General features: G+C 40.8%; 1 protein-coding gene across 3 annotated transcripts; it reads left to right on the forward strand.

Annotated features, from left to right (window-relative positions):
* The first annotated feature begins 2,006 nt into the window (after window positions 1-2,006).
* Window positions 2,007-11,774, forward strand: ENPP5 (ectonucleotide pyrophosphatase/phosphodiesterase family member 5). 3 transcript variants are annotated; one of them, XM_032862014.1, is made up of 4 exons: window positions 2,007-2,111; window positions 4,363-5,226; window positions 6,906-7,082; window positions 10,449-11,774. In XM_032862014.1, exons 2-4 carry the CDS (start codon window positions 4,398-4,400, stop codon window positions 10,874-10,876), a joined length of 1,434 nt encoding a protein of 477 aa, XP_032717905.1. In that variant the 5' UTR covers window positions 2,007-2,111; window positions 4,363-4,397; the 3' UTR covers window positions 10,877-11,774. The 3 variants fall into 3 exon arrangements, with proteins under 3 accessions (XP_032717905.1, XP_032717904.1, XP_032717906.1); XM_032862013.1 differs by lacking the exon at window positions 2,007-2,111 and adding an exon at window positions 2,118-2,253; XM_032862015.1 differs by lacking the exon at window positions 2,007-2,111 and adding an exon at window positions 2,118-2,253 and having other exon boundaries at window positions 10,452-11,774.
* Window positions 11,775-19,344: the final 7,570 nt, after the last annotated feature.

Consider the following 19,344-nt stretch of genomic DNA (forward strand, 5'->3'; position numbering starts at 1 on the left):
TACTAGCTCGATGGTGATTATATGAACTCAATAACATAAAATAAAGGAACAGTCCGTTAATAAAAGTCAGTAACAGGTTGCAGCTTATGCCACCGTGATGTGCTGAGTGGTTGTTAAAACAGGACAGGAGTTGAGGCAATAGGGCAGGAGACCTGGTACAGATGTAAGCAGGAGTTCCATTTTTTTTTTTTTTTTACAATCATTCCTCTATTTATACTATGAAAGAGCCTGATTTTGTTTCCCATTATTGCATGAGCTATACAACAAGCCTACTTGTTCCAGTCGAACACCACATGTCGTTATATGAAGATCTGGGAAGAGTCTCTGGACCTCACTGAGCCTCTCCTGAGTCATTTTCCGTATCATGTGCTGTGGAGGAACAGCTGTACCAAGCCTATGTCTCTAGGGTAGCTGGTGAGCACAGTCACCCATTCCATACCAAGTTTGTAGGGTAAGGCCAAGTGTCATCACCGAAATTGAGTCCAAAATTGTTCAGCGACCCAGATAAAAGTCTGGTTTCTCACTCCCCCTGCTTGCTAGTCAGCATGCACTGTTCTTTGAGCATCTGGAACAATGCAGGGTTGGTGGGGGGGGGTGAGGGGAGACAAGGACTTATAATATTGGACCACCCCGTTCCAAGCTTGGGCAACTTCAAAGGACAGAGCTTAAGGAACTTGGAACAATCTGTACAACCTCACTGTCGCTGGGTCTGGCTAAACACCGAAACCAGCCTCTCTAATCCCCACCCCACATGTGGAGAACCATAAACTCAAGTAACTACAAATAAAAGACCACGGAAGAGTGCCCAGATGCCCTTTGGGATGGTATGGTGCAATCAGAAGGGAGCGATTGGGGTAGAGGCTGTCCTTCCACAAGAAGTAAAGAGAAAGAGAAAAAACCATGGCCAAAATGTTTGCCTTGTTTAAATATCAGCAAGAATCTCTATTCATATTACAGTTCCAATACTCTAGACAGGGAGCTAGGGAGTGGGAGGTGCAGAGAGGATCCCAAGCCACTGGTTTGCTCTGTTTTATGGGCTAACTAGATGTTGAAATTTAACTTGTAACAGCCAAGCACAGATTATTTTCCATTGCAGGGCGGTAGGAATTAGGCCTGGGGACCCTGTAGATGAAGAAATCCTTCCAGGGAGCTCAAGGTCATTGTTACAATTTACGGCATAGTTGAGATCAAACTGACAAACCATGCACTTGCCCACACACAAACAGAGCCACTAACAAACCAGAAGACTTCCTGAGAGAGAAATGAGACTTAATGCTTGTAGCCTGACTGCATATTTAGAAACAAAGCTAGAAGCAGAGTCTGGAGTCTAGATGAAACCATCAGAGTAGCTGGTCAACCTCTCCCCCCTCTCCCCCACCCCCCGTGCAAATTAACCTACTCCTGAACCTGGCTTGGTTGATTTCGAGCAGTTTCAGCTACCACAGAGACCTCATACCGCAAAAACCTGCAACACTGCGGCTGCACAACAGACTGAATTAAACCCTCCTGAATCAGACTTTTCTAAGGTAAAGCTGGTCACACCAGCTAATAAGGAGTTAAAATGTCATTGTCCCATTGACTTTCTGGGGTGTTCGAGTATTCCTCAGAGCAAAATCCAGGGTATGGAGTCACCAATTTTTGATAAGAAAAAACAGAGTAACCAAAAAACCTTGAGAGATAAGAAAAGTACTGCTAACCGAAACAGTTGAGTGTTGACAAACCACTGGGGGTAGAGCTTTCTAATCTTCCTACATCACTGACGACAACACAACCAACCGGCAAGAAAATGCCACACCGCAGGACAGGGTGTGACCGGGCAGAGATGAGACCTCAGCGAAGATACAACCGGGGTGTCTGCCTCCGCGACCCCCGCGACCTCCCCGCGACCCTCCGCGCCCGCAGGCTGCGCCCCCTCCACCCTCCAGACACAGGCAGTGCCCGCCCCCCGGGCCCGCTGATTGGCAGGCGGTGGAGCGACTCCTAGAGCCCGGCTTTGGTTTGGCAGGCCCAGCGGAGGGCACCAACCTACCGTAGCCAATAGGAGGCAAGAGGCGGGACTTGCGGCCAGGAGGAGGTGCTGGTCAGGTGCTCTGCGCCGAGGCTGCTTGCAGGTGAGCGGCTGCAAGTTCAAGGGGCAATTCTCGCTTCCGCCACCTCCCCGCTATTGCCCCTGGGTCTGCGTGAGCCCCCCTACCCCCCGACTCACCATCCTCTTGTCCCAACCCCATGCGGGCCGTCCGGATCACTGCAAGGGTAAGAGTCCAGGGGAGTGGGCTGCTTGCCTCCCGGGAACCCACGGCTCCTGTGGTCCCCTCAGACCAGCCCCCCTTTCCTTGCACAAGCGCACAGCTCACGTGGGGGCACCTGCCGACCTCGGTGGGCGGGAGGTCAGCGAATGGCTAAAGTATTCAACGCCCGGACCCTTCCCAGTGACTAGGTTGGAATCCCAGGGGGGAAGATAGGGCACTACTTCGTTCTCTCGACGTCGAGTCCCTCTAAACCCACCGACTCCTCCTCCACTTTCTTCTCCGCGTTTGTTGGCGCCCCTTCCCTCTATTTCCAAGGCAGCCTGTGGGGCAGGGATTGGAGGGGAGGAGAACCTGGAAAGCAGCCAGGTGAAATCTGGACTAAGAACTAGGGATTCCACTGCACTGTGCAGCAGTTTGTGCGTGGAAAAGAACGAAATCTGCTATTTCTTCCATTCCCACCCCCACCTCTTTGTTTATTGCTTTATGTCATCGATGTGATAATGTTGATTCTTCTTACCAAACATTCCTAAGCTGTAGACAACACAGCATTTATTTTCTTCAGCCCAGGAAAGCAGTTCTTTCCTGCTTACCACAGTTGCTGAATTCATTTACTTAGGGGAAAATCAGGCATTTCATGTAGTTGTTTTTTTTTTTAGCCTTAAATTATATTTGTTTCATAACAGCTTTTCTTGTGTGAGGAAGGTGAAGGGGGAAAAGGGAGAGGAAACAGCATCCTCAGCCAGATGTTAGTAAATATAGTTGGAGTTCATTATTGGAACTGGTTTTTAAATGTTCCTTCCAGAATTAGAAACATTATTGCCATTTGAGAAATAGTTTTTAAATTTAATTTTTGAACCATTGTCTGGAGACCAATACCTAATGCAATTTCAGTTTAAGTAATATTCTAGGTACAGTGAAATCATAGTTAAAAATTAGTGTATCTGAAAGCAAAGCAAGCATGCCAAGCTGTTTTTACTTACCTATACCTCTAATATAGCCAGCAAGACAAGACAGGATCTGTTTTTGAGGTTTAAAATATCTTCAGCATATTCAAGTTAACAAGGCATCAGAGGCTGAATTCAGGAGATTTCTTGGCACAAAAGTGTGGATAGATCCAGGTTTTGGTGGACTTACAAATACCTTCACGCAAGAATGGACAAGAAAAAAGAACCAAAAATCCTTGCTTGCTTTGTAAGCCCAATTAGAGTTCACAAAATTTACATATGTGTTGTTTATCCATACTGCCTTTTGTTAGCTTTCTTGAATAGAATAAAAACTTTTTAGACATATAAGCAGATTAAAAAAAAATAGAACAACCTACCAACAACCTTGATCCAAAGGGAGTCTTTAATCCTGGCAAGTGCCTTTTCCACACATATCACAAAGATTAAATATTGATGAATTTTAGCTCTCAGAAAGTCAACACCAAACTTCAGAATTATGTTTCTGTTCATACAGAAACTGTTTTAGAATAACAAAGGCTATGCTTTAATTATGAAATAAATGAATGCAAATTACACTTCACAAGTGTATTTGAGTATCACGAATTTTATGTCACTTCAAAAAACCAAGTTCATCTATTTTCTCTTTTCTTGAGTAACATCCCTAAATATAAGACTTTGGCTTTGAAAAATAGACGTGTGTATTTTTTTTAAGCATTTTTATTGGATTTGCTGATGGTACTTCCTTGTTTCTAGGTTCCTGTAGTTGGTCTAACAATAATGATCAATACTTTCACAGATATTAATTAGACTACATAAACTTTACAGGCCAAAAGTCAGAAGTCTGGGTCCCCTGCAAAAGTTTCTGAAAAGCTTTTGGTTTTCTCAAAAGTAAATTATAACATTTTAAAATGATATTTGGGGGGTTTACTTAAATAATTACTTTGAGAAATGTTTTGATAAATTCTTGGAAAGTAACAGTTTCTAAAATGCAACTAAATTTCTTAGCTTTATTATGCAGGAAGCCCCAGGTCTCTTGTTTAAGGTGGAACAACATAATTCTTCCAGGCTGTGATTTATGACATAACTGGTATTACTAAGTACTGTTACTGTCAGTTTTGGGTAAGGTATAAAAAAAAATTGTTATTAACTTCTATATGTTTTCTATACAGATTGTCTTACACTGAGCTGATCAAATACTTTGAAAATGACTTCCAAACTCCTCTGGGTGTCCTTCATACTTTCTGCGTTAATACTGTCCGTTACATTTTCTCTCCAGCCAGACCAGCAAAAGGTTCTACTGGTTTCATTTGATGGATTCCGTTGGGATTACTTGTATAGAGTTCCAACACCCCATTTTCATTATGTTATGAAGTATGGTGTTCATGTGAAGCAAGTTACTAATATTTTTATTACAAAGACATACCCTAACCATTATACTTTGGTAACTGGCCTCTTTGCAGAGAATCATGGGATTGTTGCAAATAACATGTTTGATCCTATTCTGAATAAGTCTTTCTCCTTGGATAACATGACTATTTATGATTCTGAGTTTTGGGAAGAAGCAACGCCAATATGGATCACAAATCAGAGGGCGGGACATTCTAGTGGTGCAGCCATGTGGCCTGGAACCGACGTAAAAATACATAATAGCTTTCCTACTCATTATATGCCTTACAATGAGTCTGTGTCATTTGAAGATAGAGTTGCCAAAATTATCGAGTGGTTTACGTCAAAAGAGCCCATAAATCTTGGTCTTCTTTATTGGGAAGACCCCGATAATATGGGCCACCATTTGGGACCCGAGAGTCCGCTTATGGGGCCTGTCATTTCGGATATCGACAACAAGTTGGGATATCTCATACAAATGCTGAAAAAGGCCAAGTTGTGGAACATTCTGAACCTAATCATCACAAGTGATCATGGAATGACCCAGTGTTCTGAGGAAAGGATCATAGAACTTGATGAGTATCTGGATAAAGACCACTATGTCCTGATTGACCAATCTCCAGTAGCGGCCATCTTGCCAAAAGAAGGTAAGTCTGACTGAGTGGTGATCTGGGGCTGGGGCTGGATGTGCCCAGTGCAACTGAGGGGGGAATTTTTGTTTCTCTGTCTTCATATGCTTGCCTGTGTCATGGTAGTTTTCTAGGGTTTAATCCTTAGTCTCTGAAAAGACAAAATCTCTTTTCTCAGCCTATGATTTTTCACTTTTCCCAAGAATTTGAAATTGATGTTCTCTCTATATTTATGGTAGATGGATTTAACCATCTTGGAACCACCAAATATGATGAAAGCTACAGCCTCCTTTCTGAGGAAAATTGAGATGGACAGAGACATATAGAATTCACATGCAATTACAGTGATTTTATGGAAGCCCTAAATTAGGCTTCTGTGGATCCTTTTGTAGGACCTGCTTAATAGGGAAACAGTGCTGTATAGGGAGGAGAAAGCATTGGTCAAGCTGAAGATTTCTTTTCCCTGTCTATAAATGAGGAAGTCATAACAATACATTGAACTTCTTACAAACCTTTTCTCAAAGCCTCCTACCAACCTTGTCACCTAAGTATTACTGCTGTTTTAAAGACAAGTGAACTAGTCCAAGTTTAACCTCACCAGATCACGAAGGAAGTGCAGAGGGAGACTCAGACCTCTGACTTCTTTTTTATCACCATCTAGATTAACTCTAGATATCCGGTGAGAGGACAGATTTTGAAAAGCTGAATACCTCCCACACGAGCCTTACATGCCTCACAAGGGAATCAAGAGGATCATATGAGACAGCGAATGTTAAACTATACACGTGTTCACTTGCACACGAACCTTTTAACAAATTCAGTATAAAATAACAAGTCTTTTGTTGTTTGTGGAAATCACATTAACTCTTCAGTTTTCCTTATAAAATTGGAATGTGTCCTATGTTGGGGGTGTTGAGAGGCAGGGAGGAACCCCCAAAAAAGGATTTGAAAAACAAGAAAAGGATTAAAGATACTGCATTTGAAGTTCCAGGGAGTGCTTTTGCCACGCCTCCAGGGTTCACAGGCTGCGTTTCACCTCCAGTCTGCCCTTCCTATCTTTTTTTTTTTTTATTTTGTTTTTTCAGTGTCCCAAGATTCATTGCTTATGCTCCACACCCAGTGCTCCATGCAGTACGTGCCCTCCTTAATACCTACCACCAGGCTCACCCAACACACCACCCCCACAAAAAAAAAAAAAAACCTCAGTTTGTTTCTGAGTCCACAGTCTCTCCTGGTTCCTCTCGCTCTTGGATTTCCCCCCAAGGGCTGCCTTGCCCTCCTCTCAGAGATTCTCTCTCCTTGGTATGCATAACTATCAGAACTTAGCTCTTCGTTTTTGTTTGGGTAGACATTTTCCTTAGTGTCAACAGCTGCAGGGAGGGGAGGGTGTGTAGTTAAGTCTTTTTGCATTAGAGATTTCTGGTTCTATATAATGTCCTCTCAGTTCTGTTAAGTGAATTTACGTACAGCAGAAGATGGGTCATTTCTGTTTGTCCCTCAAAATTCTTTGCTCAAGGGATAAGAGTCTTCAAGTATCTGGCTGTATTTCCCTGTGTTCTGTACAGTGGTGGTTTACCTCAGGGGGTGTTGTTGGCAAGGAAGAAATGTTCGCTGGCCTCTGTTACCAGGGTGGTTTCTTTAATCGTAACAGTGAATGCCTGGGTTCTGAGTCCCTCTCCGTATCCTTCCTCTTTGAGGTAAATTTGATGAAGTCTATGAAGCCCTAGCTCATGCCCATCCTAATCTTACTGTTTATAAAAGAGAAGAGCTTCCAGAAAGATGGCATTACAAGTACAACCATCGAATTCAACCCATCATAGCCGTGGCTGACGACGGGTGGTATATTCTGCAGAATAAGTCAGATAACTTTCTGTGTGAGTATATTACACCATTTCTTCCCATTCTGTGTCACTGTTTGTTGGAGTGGAGACTGTGTGTAATAGAGCAGTATTTATTAATCAGATAACTAATGGGAGTCCTACATGAATAGCAAATCAAAGATCCTTGGGACTTGCCCCGAAACATGCATTTTGCTGGAAGTCATCAGACCAAATGTATGCAGAGTGACCCAGACAGCTAATTATAGCCATCATGTTCTTGAGAAAAACCTAATTGGAAATTTACAGATTGAATGTGTTTTTTGCATCTGTTTTATGTTCTAATTGCATAAGAACATAATCTCTGTTTTTATTTGCAGTTGTTAGCTTTCTAGTTTTCTTTGCCCTTCTGGCTCTACCAAATACAGGCCAACTTTGTTTTCTACCTTGTAAACTATTCTGAAAAGAAGTGCGTATGGCCTGGAGGACCGATTTTGAAAATGTATTTTTCTAACCCCTAATGATAAAATTTTGGAGATATTTCCACTGAATTTTTAAAATAATGGGCGTCCCATTTGAAATTCAGACATGCAAAAGAAGGGGCTTTCTGCCATCCTTAACATGTAATTTTTCTCTTGTATAGCTTCTAGCAAGTTAGTCAAATGGAAAAGCCTTCCACAGGCTTTTACTGCTCTGTAATGGGCCCCTCATGTGCATCAACTCCCTACCCTCTCCCTGCTCTGCTTTGTCCTGCTGCTGATTGACTTCTAACGACTAATTTCCCAGGCTCCTTTGCCAACTGGTTTCTGGTTATACGTGGCCAAAATAATAGAAGACACCCACGGGAGTTTGGGAGGCAGGAGTTGGGAGTTGGGAAGAAGCCAGGATATTTGTCCCTCTCATTCTCCGTCTTAGGTGGTGTCTGTGATGGTGACTTCATTTCCTCTGTGGTCCCAGCTCCCTCTGGACAGCTCTTCCTACAGCCTCATCTCCTACTCTGCAGCCCTAGCCTTTGGGCTCTGGTAACACCACCTTCTGCCCCTCCAGCCGTAGGGGGCCTAGGGGCTGTTCCTAATCCCTTGCCATCTGGAGGAGGCTTCTCAGCTCTTAGAACTTCCCTCTGGTGAACTACCTTGCTGGCCTGCTGCTTTCCTGGTGGACATAGATATTAACATGGCCACTGATCAGTTCTCAGGGAGTTGTTTCTCCTCTGTTACTTGGATAATGAAGGAACTACATTGTATCAAAACTACATAGGAATGCTTTCTTCAGGCTTGGTCCTTGATCTACCTGAGATGTTCAAAGATGTCCCTTGAGGTAGAATTGGGTTCCTATCATATTTGTTGACCAAAGGAAAGGCAGTTGCCTGACCGTGGCATTTGTAGTACATATGGGAATCACAGTGGCAGATGTAAAATACAGGTGCCTGGTGTCCGGTTCTTAAAGGTTTTACACATGGATGATGATCTATAAGCTGATACTTACTCACACCAGGAGATCTGTTTTAAGAAAGCCTTTAAAAATAATTTCTTGGGTGCCTGGGTGGCTCAGTGGGTTAAGCCGCTGCCTTCGGCTCAGGTCATGATCTCAGGGTCCTGGGATCGAGTCCCGCATCGGGCTCTCTGCTCAACAGGGAGCCTGCTTCCCTTCCTCTCTCTCTGCCTGCCTCTCTGCCTACTTGTGATCTCTGTCTGTCAAATAAATAAATAAAATCTTAAATAAAAAAAAAATAATTTCTTTCAGGGCACCTGGGTGGCTCAGTCAGTTAAGCGTCTGCCTTTTGCTCAGGTCATGATCCCACGGTCCTGGGATCGAGCCCCACATCAGACTCCCTGCTCAGTGGGGAGTCTGCTTCTCCCTGCCCCTCTGCACCTAACCCACTTGTGTGGCACATGTGCTCTCTCTCTCTCTCTCAAATAAAATCTTTTTTTTTTTTAAGATTTTATTTATTTATTTGAGAGAGAGAGTGAGAGTGGGAGAGAGCATGAGAGGGGAGAAGGTCAGAGGGAGAAGTGGGAGAAGCAGACGCCCTATGGAGCTGGGAGCCTGATGCAGAACTCCATCCCAGGACTCCCAGATCATGACCTGAGCTGAAGGCAGTCGCTTAATCGACTGAGCCACCCAGGGCACCCTCAAATAAATAAAATCTTAGAAATAATTTCTTTCAAAAAAAATTTCTTTGGTCCAGAGAATAATTGCTGCCTTTACATGTTCAGATTCTCAGGTACTGTGCAGATAGCTCTTGTGGTAGCAGGGTTGCTCAAAAAAGGACTGCTATCTCTGAGGAGATTTGTCCTTTATAAGTAATGTGAATCTGAGGGGCTCTCTTGAAATTTTGGTGTGGTGAACTACACTTACGCAATAGATTGGTCATGCCTACTTTTGCTAGAAAGCCTTAGTAACGCTCCTGTTTATGTTATGTTCAATGTGGTTATTTATTCAACAAATAAATATATGAAATAATTATTTCTTCAACAAATAATTACGTGTTGGCTAGCATATTCCTTCTCAACCTGAGTTCCACAAGAGAATGAAGTCCTAATGTCCAAAAGCAGTGCTTCGCAAAATAGGTTTCCTGTAGGGCCCCTGGGTGGCTCAGTAAGTTAGGTGTCCAGCTTTTGATCTCAGCACAGGTCTTGATCTCGGGGTTGTGAGTTTGAGCCCCACATTGGGCTCCACGCTGGGCGTGGACCCTACTTAAAAAATAATAACAACAACATAAAATGCAGTTTTTATTATACAGGAGTTTCATGCTTCAGTGTTTACATATCCTGATAAATCAGAAGACTTCTAAGGCTTTTTACTTTCTTTGTAGCCACACAAGCGCACAGTGCTAAATTGTATTTTGATCTGAACCACCCGTATCAAGGTTTTACCCATAAAGGTCCTGACCTTAAGTTTTCCGCAGCCAGTTGTAGCTGTCGCTAGGGGTTTGATTTTTGTGGTGTCTTTTGTTTTCTTGATTGTGTTTCCCACAACTGGTAATTGGTAATGGTGAATTTACTGTGTTAATGACTGAGAGCCGCTTTATCCCTTTATCTTTAGAACATAATTGGAACAAAGTAGGTTACCTAACAAGTACTTACTGAATATTAGTTTATCGGCCACCAAAAAAAAAAGAAAAAAAATTGCTTTCATTTGCCCCTGACTTGGGTTCGGCTTTGCTCTTTACCCCTCCCCCTCTACTATTTCAGGTCGCTTCTGCCTGCGAGAAAGATTTGTCATCAGTTTGACTTTTCATTTTCTAAAGTGGATGGTGATGTTGACCACAGTGGAGATGAATCATAAAAGATTCTTTTCTTTTAAAATATGAACAAGTTAAACTTTGCACTTACGTTCAGAATTGGACGATACAACCGTCATTTTCATTGTCATGCCCTGGGAGGGGGGTGGCTAACTTACTCATCCATGTTTTCTTTCCAGTAGGCAACCATGGTTACGATAATGCATTAGCAGACATGCATCCAGTATTTTTAGCCCATGGTCCTGCCTTCAGAAAGAATTTCACGCAGGAAGCCATGAGCTCCACAGACCTGTACCCACTGCTCTGCCATCTGCTTAACATCACTGGCATGCCCCACAACGGATCCTTCAGGAACGTCCAGGATCTGCTCCGTTCCACAAGCCCAGGAGCGCCTCCTCACACGCCGGGTCCCACACTCCTCCACGGCAGCGTCAAGCCCGGAGACGACGAGAGCGAGGAGTCCTATGCTTATTTCTTAGGGGTGTCTCTCGGCAGTATTGTGGTGATTGTTTTCTTTGTGATTTTCGTTAAACATTTAATTCGCAGTCAGATACCTGCCTTACCAGATGTGCAGGCTGAAATCGCTCAGCCATTATTACAAGCCTAATGCTACTTCGAAGTGGAGATGGTGTACTTACTTCAGTGTTTAAGGGTTTCAGATTCTAGGAAACCGGTTTCAGACATTTGCACAGATCATGAGGCAGTTATGTACATAGAGAGGCACAGACACATACCTACGAAGGATTAAAGTGGGAGACAAATGATTCTGTTATTCTCTCTGGCTTAGGGGTAGATAAAATCCTGCTGTATTTGGACATGGCACCTATAATGTATATATTTAATGGCTTTGCACTGTTTAAAGTACCTTATGTATTACACTTTGAATTACTCTCCTCATGGGTACTTTTATATGAAATGCACTTTATTGCTGATTATGTCTTATAATTTTGTTGAAAAAGACAAATTGTTTTCTGCCTACATCATAGACTACTTGTTATTTGGTGGTCACACAGAATGAAATGTCTAATAATTCCTGAAAAGTGCCACAATCTGTCTCCTTAAACTCAGGAGTGCAAAAAGAAAGTGAAAACTGTTGGAAATTAAACACGACAACCTTTGTACATCGAATTTTGGAGGGATGCATTCCCAACAGCGGGGTGCATCTGTGGGCATTCCTTCTCATATTTCTTTCTAAAAGACATGGGTTTTCATTGTATTTTCTTTAAAAAAATTAAAAGGTTCAAGTACTGACAGACTCCTTCTAAACATCCCATTTCTGTCATGAAATTCATGATGGCTATTTTCTGAGGAGTCCTTTTGCTCTGATTCTATAATAACAAAGACACCATGATACCCGTGTCCTTCCTGTGTAGTCTAGCCCTGGCCCGCTGTGAACAGAAGCCATCGGTGACCACCCCAGCAATAAGCTTCTCTTCTTGTTCTGTACTTACTTGCTTCTTTGAAAGCTAGATCATTATGAATCACATTAAAAATCACATAAGATACAACAGTGTTTGTTTTCTTTCTGGTAACAAGTAGTAAGAGAGCACAAGCACCTCAAAGCCTTGAGCATTTGTGGATCCAGAGTCGCCAACTATGTTGGGTAAAACAGACCACCGGTCCTCCAGTGGGACTGTGTGGAGCCAGGGAAGGAAAGTTAGGTGGGACCTTGTCTGAGATGTACCCGCCTTCCCCAGAGCAACACTGAAGGGTGCCTCGTGGCAGAAACCAGTGAAATAGCTCATAGCAGAGATAGGTATTGAAACAAGGGGAGTGGAGATCACAGCCTCGGTTCGTGATCGAGCCCTGGGTGCTCGGGGATCAAAGATGAAATCAGGCTCACGGACATCTGCTTGGTCACTCAGCTCTTCTCATTTCAACCATCAAATCTGTGCTTTAGATCTCTGAACGAGTCAGGCTGGGGGGACCTAGGGCTTACCTGTCGTTTCTTAGAGGAAAGAGAAAAGCTTAGAAAGAACTGGTTTCTTTGAAAAAAAAAAAAAAAAGTTTATATAGACAGATGGCACATGGATGATACTGTGATTTTGTGTTGTTAATGCACCAGCTGGCTAATGATTAGGTAAAATAGTGTAGGTACTCTAGAAAGAAAGATAAAGCAGATGTAAAGAACAAAAGTAGTTTTACCTTCAAAAATATAGTTGAATTTAAGTGCTCCCTAAAATAAAGTGAATGGGTTATTTTTTAAATGATACCATAAAGAAGGTTAGCACCCAAATCTCATTTCATTACAAAGCCTTTTAATCAAACAGAATGGAATTTGTGGACCTGCTCTGACATTAAAAAGCTGAGAAGTTAGATGGTAGATGGCAAACTCAAGAGGTCTGAACTCTGAATGAGACATTTGAGAATCCTTGGTGGCCACTCCCGTTGGCTTGCTGCATAGCCATGAACTTTACCTGCATTATTGAGATGCCAGCATAATGACCAAAAGATGAAATTGGTCTTTTTAAATGCATTACTGTTCAAATTCTGTCTGTACATTTAAAAATTGTTGCATTAAATTCACTTTAGAACTGCCTCAGTGGTAAGAGGAAAGCACATGCTATATCATTGATGAAACCATTAAAATTCTGATCTGGATATTGGATTATTGCAAGGTTTCTTTTATTTACAAGTACTTAGTTTCCTGTAAAATGCAGGAGAATTTACCTGAAGGAAAGTAAAATTTTAAACTTCACTGGGAAATCTCATCATACCTTGAGAGCTTTTTTGTTTTATCTGTGTGTCTGCACCCTCAAGCTTTGTATGCACTGAACACAAATTGCACATAGAAATAAAATGTAGGCTAGCTGATCTTACTAATTGTAAGTGAAAATTTTTTTAAGGCCAGAGGAATGGAGTACCGCCCTCCCTCACCACCATTTTTGCTGAACATCACTCATCAACTATTTTGTACAATCTATTAATAAGATTTGTCTTCACTGTACATTTTGCAATTTCTTCTCCCTTTGCCACCTGACGTTGAAATTTAAACCTGCTTTCAAAATGCTCTCTGACCTCTTCAGGTAAAACTAGGATCCTATTAATGTCGGTTTCTTGCAAGAACCTATTATCTCTAGAAAATCTGATGGGGGTACTAGCTCTTCGAGTTGGTTCATTAAGGGGGACAGACTTGAGAATCTCTACAGCCGGGAAACATCTTAGGGACCGTTCAACCTCCCCTACTTAACAAGGATCTTAGGGACCATCCAATCCCCTTGACGGCTATGATGATTGATACGCATGGACCCAGGATCGGATCGGATGTGAATCTGAATGCACAGAATGAGTGTTGAGGGGACATAGTTCAGTCCGTGACAGGCAGGGGATATGAAACAAAAACAATAATAAAACGCCTGGAAAAGTGAGAAACTATACAAGAAAATGTATTCATAGCTCCTAGTTGATATCATTCCATTGCTTTCCCACAGGGCTGCTATTGAGAAGTCTTAGGACAATTTATGTCACTCTCCCCCTCCCTCTCTTTCCCGCCCTCCTCCCCACCCTCCTCCACTTTCATAATATTTCTTTTAAAGCCCTCAGTTCCTTGGAATTTTACAGTTGTTAAGATACTTCCCTTGTCACTCAAAGACTTTTTTTATTGGAAAGGCTCATATCTCTTTCACAGTAAAGCCAATTTTCAGAGTTCGTTTTAGTTACTAATTTACTTTCATCCAATTTCTGTTTCCCCTTTTCAGCACTCATGTTAGTTAGATGTTGAACCTTCTGCCAAATGTGACCTCATAGGCATCCAGGACTGCGGTGTCTGGGCCAGGAAGAACAAGGCTAAGCATCCTCAGGCTGTATCTAGGGGAAGCTGGTTCACCCTGGGATGATACTGGAGGTAAGGGGTAGGTTGAGTGGGTTTGAGGCATGAGAGATGTCTGATACACTCACACGTGTATGGATTCATCATTTTATGGAAGGTCCTCAGTTCTTTTCATCTCTTTGTCTATCCTTGTGTCAACACCATACTGACTGAATTATTACAACTTTACAATAGTTCTTGATGTCCAATGGAATAAGTCCTATCATGTTATTGTGAAGACTGTCTCGGCCCTTTACATTTATTTCTGCATCAATTTGAGTCTGCTTATACAATTCCATAAAAAATAAATAAAACTCTGCTGGGATTGCTTGGATGCAATGACCAGTTTGAGGAGAACTGACATCTTTACAATATTGAATCTTTCAACCTAGAAACATGACACAGCCTTATACTATTTTGGTCTTTTTTTTTTTTTTAGGATTTTATTTATTTATTTGAGAGACAGAGGGCACGAGTGGGGGGCAGAGGCAGAGGGAGAAGGAGACTCCTCGCTGAGCAGGGGCTGGATCCCAGGACCCCAAGATCATGACCTGAGCCAAAGGCAGGCGCTTAACTGACTGAGCCACCCAGGTGCCCCTATTCTGGTCTTTCTTAATTCCACTCGATGCTATAATTTCCCATGCAAAATTCTGCAGATCCTTTGTTAGACTAATCCTGAGATATTTCTTGCTGCTTGATACTGGTATAAGTGATACCAGTTTTAAATTTTCATTTTCTGGTGATGCATAGAAATACACTTGATTTTTATATATTGATTATATAACCAGCAATTTTGGCAAGCTTCTAGTTTGTCTGATTCCTTTGGATTTTCTGTGTGTGAAATCATGTCATCTGTGGATATGACAGTTTCATTATTTTTTGAATCTTATCTGATTCCTTTTTCCTGTGTTACCGAGTGGCTAACACCTCCAGGGCAATGTTAAATAAAAAGTGATGACAGTGGACAGCCTTGCCTTTCTCCTGATTATAGGAGAAAAACACTGAGCATTTCCCCACTCAGTGTATTAACTGTAGGTTTACTATATTATTATTATTGTTATGATTCAGTATGATATTGGCTGTAGGCTTATGGCGTATATACCAGCTTGAAGTTCTCTTCCGGATGTGGTGAGTTGGTTTTTTTTTTTTTAAATAATAAATAGGTGTTGAATTTTGGCAAGTGCTTTTTCCACATTTATTAACATGCTCTTGTTTTCCTTATTAATATAGAGGATAACACTGATTTTTCAAATATCAAACTAATGGTGCCCTTCTGGAGTAAATCCCACTTGTTGATGTTTTGATGTTTTGTCCTTCTAAAATATTGGTCAACTCAATTTGGTGTTTTGCTAAATAATTTTTTTTAAGATTTTATTTATTTATTTGTCAGAGAGAGAGGAGCTAGAGCGAGCACAGGCAGACAAGAGTGGCAGGCAGAGGTAGAGGGAGAAGCAGGCTCCCTGCCAAGCAAGGAGCCTGATGTGGGACTCGATCCCAGGATGCTGGGATCATGACCTGAGCTGAAGGCAGCTGCTTAACCAACTGAGCCACCCAGGTGTCCCTAAATAATTTTTTTCATAGAGATATTATTCTATGGTTTTCTTTAAACATCTTTATCAGATTTTGGTACCAGTGTTATACTGGCCTCCTAAACCAGTTTGGACATATTTTCCTTTCTTCTCTATTTTCCGTAAGTTTGGGTAAAATCATTTCCTCCTTAAATGTAACTAATCAGTGAAATCAACTGGACTTACGAGTTTTCTCTGTGGGGACATTTTTGATAACAAATTAATTTTTGGTGATAGCATAAATAAGGCTATTAAGGTTTTTTATTTGATTTTGTACGAGTTTTGGTTAAGTTGTATTTTTCAAGGAATTTGTTCATTTTACCTAAACTGTCAAACTTATTGTCATAATATTCTCTTGATATCCTTTTGATAAGTCTAGAATCTATAAGTGATGACCCCTCTTTTATTTCTTATCTTGCTAATTTGTTCTCCCTCGCCCCCCCCCCCCTTAATCTTGTTAGGGGCTTATCAATTTTATTAAGACTTATAATGCCAAAATTTGATTTTCTTAATTTTTGTCTTTTCTATTTCATTGATTCTGATTTTATCTTTATTATTTCCTTTTACTTACTTTGGATTATTTTCTTCATCTTACTACCTTTCCAAAGTGGAAGCTTAAACCATTGGTATTGAACCTTTCTCTCAAAGACAAGCATTCGAGGTTATAAATTTCCATCCAAATACAGCATCAGCTGCATTCTACAGAATTTGGTAGCCATTTAGAAGTGTATTGTTTAATAGAAAATATTCAAGGTTTCTCTAGATCTTATTGTTATTGAAGCTATTTTAATTCCATTGTGATCAGAAAACATCCTTCATAAGACTGCAATCCTTGGAGATTATTTACTGAGACTTGTTTCGTTGTCCTGCATACGATTTATTTTGGTGATGATTGTGTGTGCACTTGAGAAGAGTATGTCTCCCGTGGTTGGGGTTGTAATCTCTAAATGTCAAGTAAGTGTATGTGGTTGACATCACACTCAGGTCTTCCTGATTTTTTTCTTGGTCTAGTTGTTGTATCCGTTATTTAAGAGAGGAGTGCTGAACTTGTCAGTTTTCTTTATGGAGTCTTTCTTGAGTTCTATTGCTTTTTGATTCATGAACTTTTAAGCTCTGCGTTTAGGTGTGAACACTTAGAGTTGTTGTCTTCTTGATATATTGGTCCCTTTATTATTGTGCAATGTCCTTCACTATCTCTGAAAATTCTTGTCTTGAAGACGACTTCATTCCATCTGTCTCACAGTTAGTTTGCGTGGTGTATCATTTTCCATCCTTTTACTTTCAATCTGCCTTTGGATTCAAAGGATAAACTACAAACAGCTGACTCTTGTTTTTTCATCCAATCTGCCCATCTGCCATTTGATCCAAATATTGTTTATTTACATTTAGTTTTTGATATGGTTGATTTTCCATTTTGCTTCCCCCCTTATTCTATATTGGTCTACCATTTTGTTTTTGGGGTGCTACTTTTATCAGTTTTAATATCCATGGTGTAGTCACCTCAAAAACCCACATTTTTAAATAAAAAATTTTAAAATAAAAAACCCACTTTTTCCCTAAAGCATGTTTTATGAAGCAAATGTAACAGTGATAATTAAATGTAAGGAAGAGGTACTAAAAAAGATTATTGGCCTTTGAGTCTGGACTTTTTGATCAGTAGTTTATAATTCACTCAATCTCTAATTCAGAAATTAGTCTGTTTCCTTCCTCTTCTGAAATCAATTTTATTCATTTTTTTTTGTAGGAAATTATCCACTTCATCTGTATTTTCAAACTTATTTTTCTCAAACAGTATAAGGTAGGCTGTTAAGATTTTTAAATATTCTGCTTCTCCTTTTTTACATCTGTATTTTCTCTCCTTCCATACTTCTATCCCTTTTTTTTTATTATGTTGGCCTCCAGAATTTACAGATGCCATGGGGGGCTCCCTTTTATCCGTTTCCTCCTTCTGAATCGTGGCCTTTTGAAACCTCACTTTCTTGGTAATTTCTCAATGCCTTAGCACAGGTCTTTTATACTGAATCCAGATTTTCTAGTCCTCAGCAAAAGGGTTGGTTTGAATTCCTTTGCCACCATTTCACTGAAAACACAACTTTCACTATTTAAAAAAAAAAAAAAATCTTCACAAAATTTTGTGTATCTCCTCAATGCAAAATTCAAACAAGTTTGAAGGCAGTAGTAATGGGTTTGGGTCTGACCAATAGAAACCATTTTATAAAATGTTTGTATAGTGGGGTTGTCTGAATTTGCTTTGGGGTTAATTTCTATTGATCCTATGCACCACCCCCCCACCCCGGCCTATGAAAGTGAAGTAAGCAAGGCAGATGAGCATGTTGATGGCGTGCCTGACAATTCAGATCTTCACCACAGGAGGGCAGTCTGAGCCGGACACAACTGTAAGCCATCCTTCCAGCATGGGTAGCCAAGGAGCTCACTAAATTGTTTACTGATGGTGGAAATCAGGTTTCTGCGGTGAAGGAGGTAGAAGATAAATGGAAAAACAGGTCTGCCTGGCAGTTTCTCTTGAATTTTGGGTAGGACTCTGCCTTTGCTAGATCATGCGGCCAGGAGACATGAGTCACAGGACTGAGTGGTTTCAACACCAACCACCAGCTGCACACACACATCCATTAGGACACAGAACTATATACATATACATACATAGTATGACCAGCATGTTTGCGGGGGATTTTTGGCCTTAATATCTCTTTTTATTGAAAAATGTTAACTAAACCATTCGAGTAAAGAAGAAAATGTTGATGAAAAATGAAGATCCAGAGGGTTTGTGCCAAAAATCAAACCAGTCCTCTGAAGCCTAACTCAACAGGACCCAACACGCTCCTTTGGATTCTCACATGTTCTCTGAAGCAGTGTGTGTGTGTGTGTTGTGTTGTGGGAAGGGAGAAGTGCAATGACACCCAAGTACAGGCACCAAGGAAGCAGGAGGTTGGGGAAACTTGAGAAGCACGTGGCCTGGAAAAGGACTATGTATCCAAGGATCTCAGCAGCAAGAGTCAAACCATGAGTAGACATAATTTGTTGTTATAATGTTTTACCACTTCTGAGATGTTGCAGAGCTCTCTTCGGAGTAAAGAATGTACCTTTTCTTGTTGTTTTCTCCCACAGTTTCTAGCAGTGTTCTCTGAGTATGAGCATGGGAAATGCATTTATCACACTGCTCTACTTTCTTGAACCTGTACTCAATTAGTATGGCTATTTACAAAACACAGTTTAAATGCTATAATCCTCCCTTACCTCGTTTTGTAACCTGCTTTTTCAAACTTCTTCCCTTCTACTGTACATCAATAAATTAGAGTTATGGAAGCTCTGCAAAATTTAGTTTGGCTTTCTTTGCAATGATATTCTCATGCTAAATTGCCTAATTCTCAACTGTCTTAAAATTTTGTTAATGTTTTATACTTGATACTGATTTTTTAAAAACTTGTAATGAATGCCTACATGGATTTTTGCAGTATAATTGGGTCATGTCAACATTTGTTACGGTAAATATATTTTGCAGGGTGACAAAAAAATCAATAATATTGCATTCTCTATTTAATAATTACAGTAAAAGTGGTAGATTTTATTCACATAAAATGTTTTAATCATAAGCAAAATCATTAACTATGAATTCAGACAATATAGTCAAAATATATTTTACTTCAGCTTAAGGCACTACATACAGATTTCTTTAAAAGC

Source organism: Lontra canadensis, unplaced genomic scaffold, assembly GCF_010015895.1.
Source record: "Lontra canadensis isolate GAN:19392208 unplaced genomic scaffold, GSC_riverotter_1.0 scaffold23, whole genome shotgun sequence".
Taxonomy (NCBI): Eukaryota; Metazoa; Chordata; class Mammalia; order Carnivora; family Mustelidae; genus Lontra; species Lontra canadensis.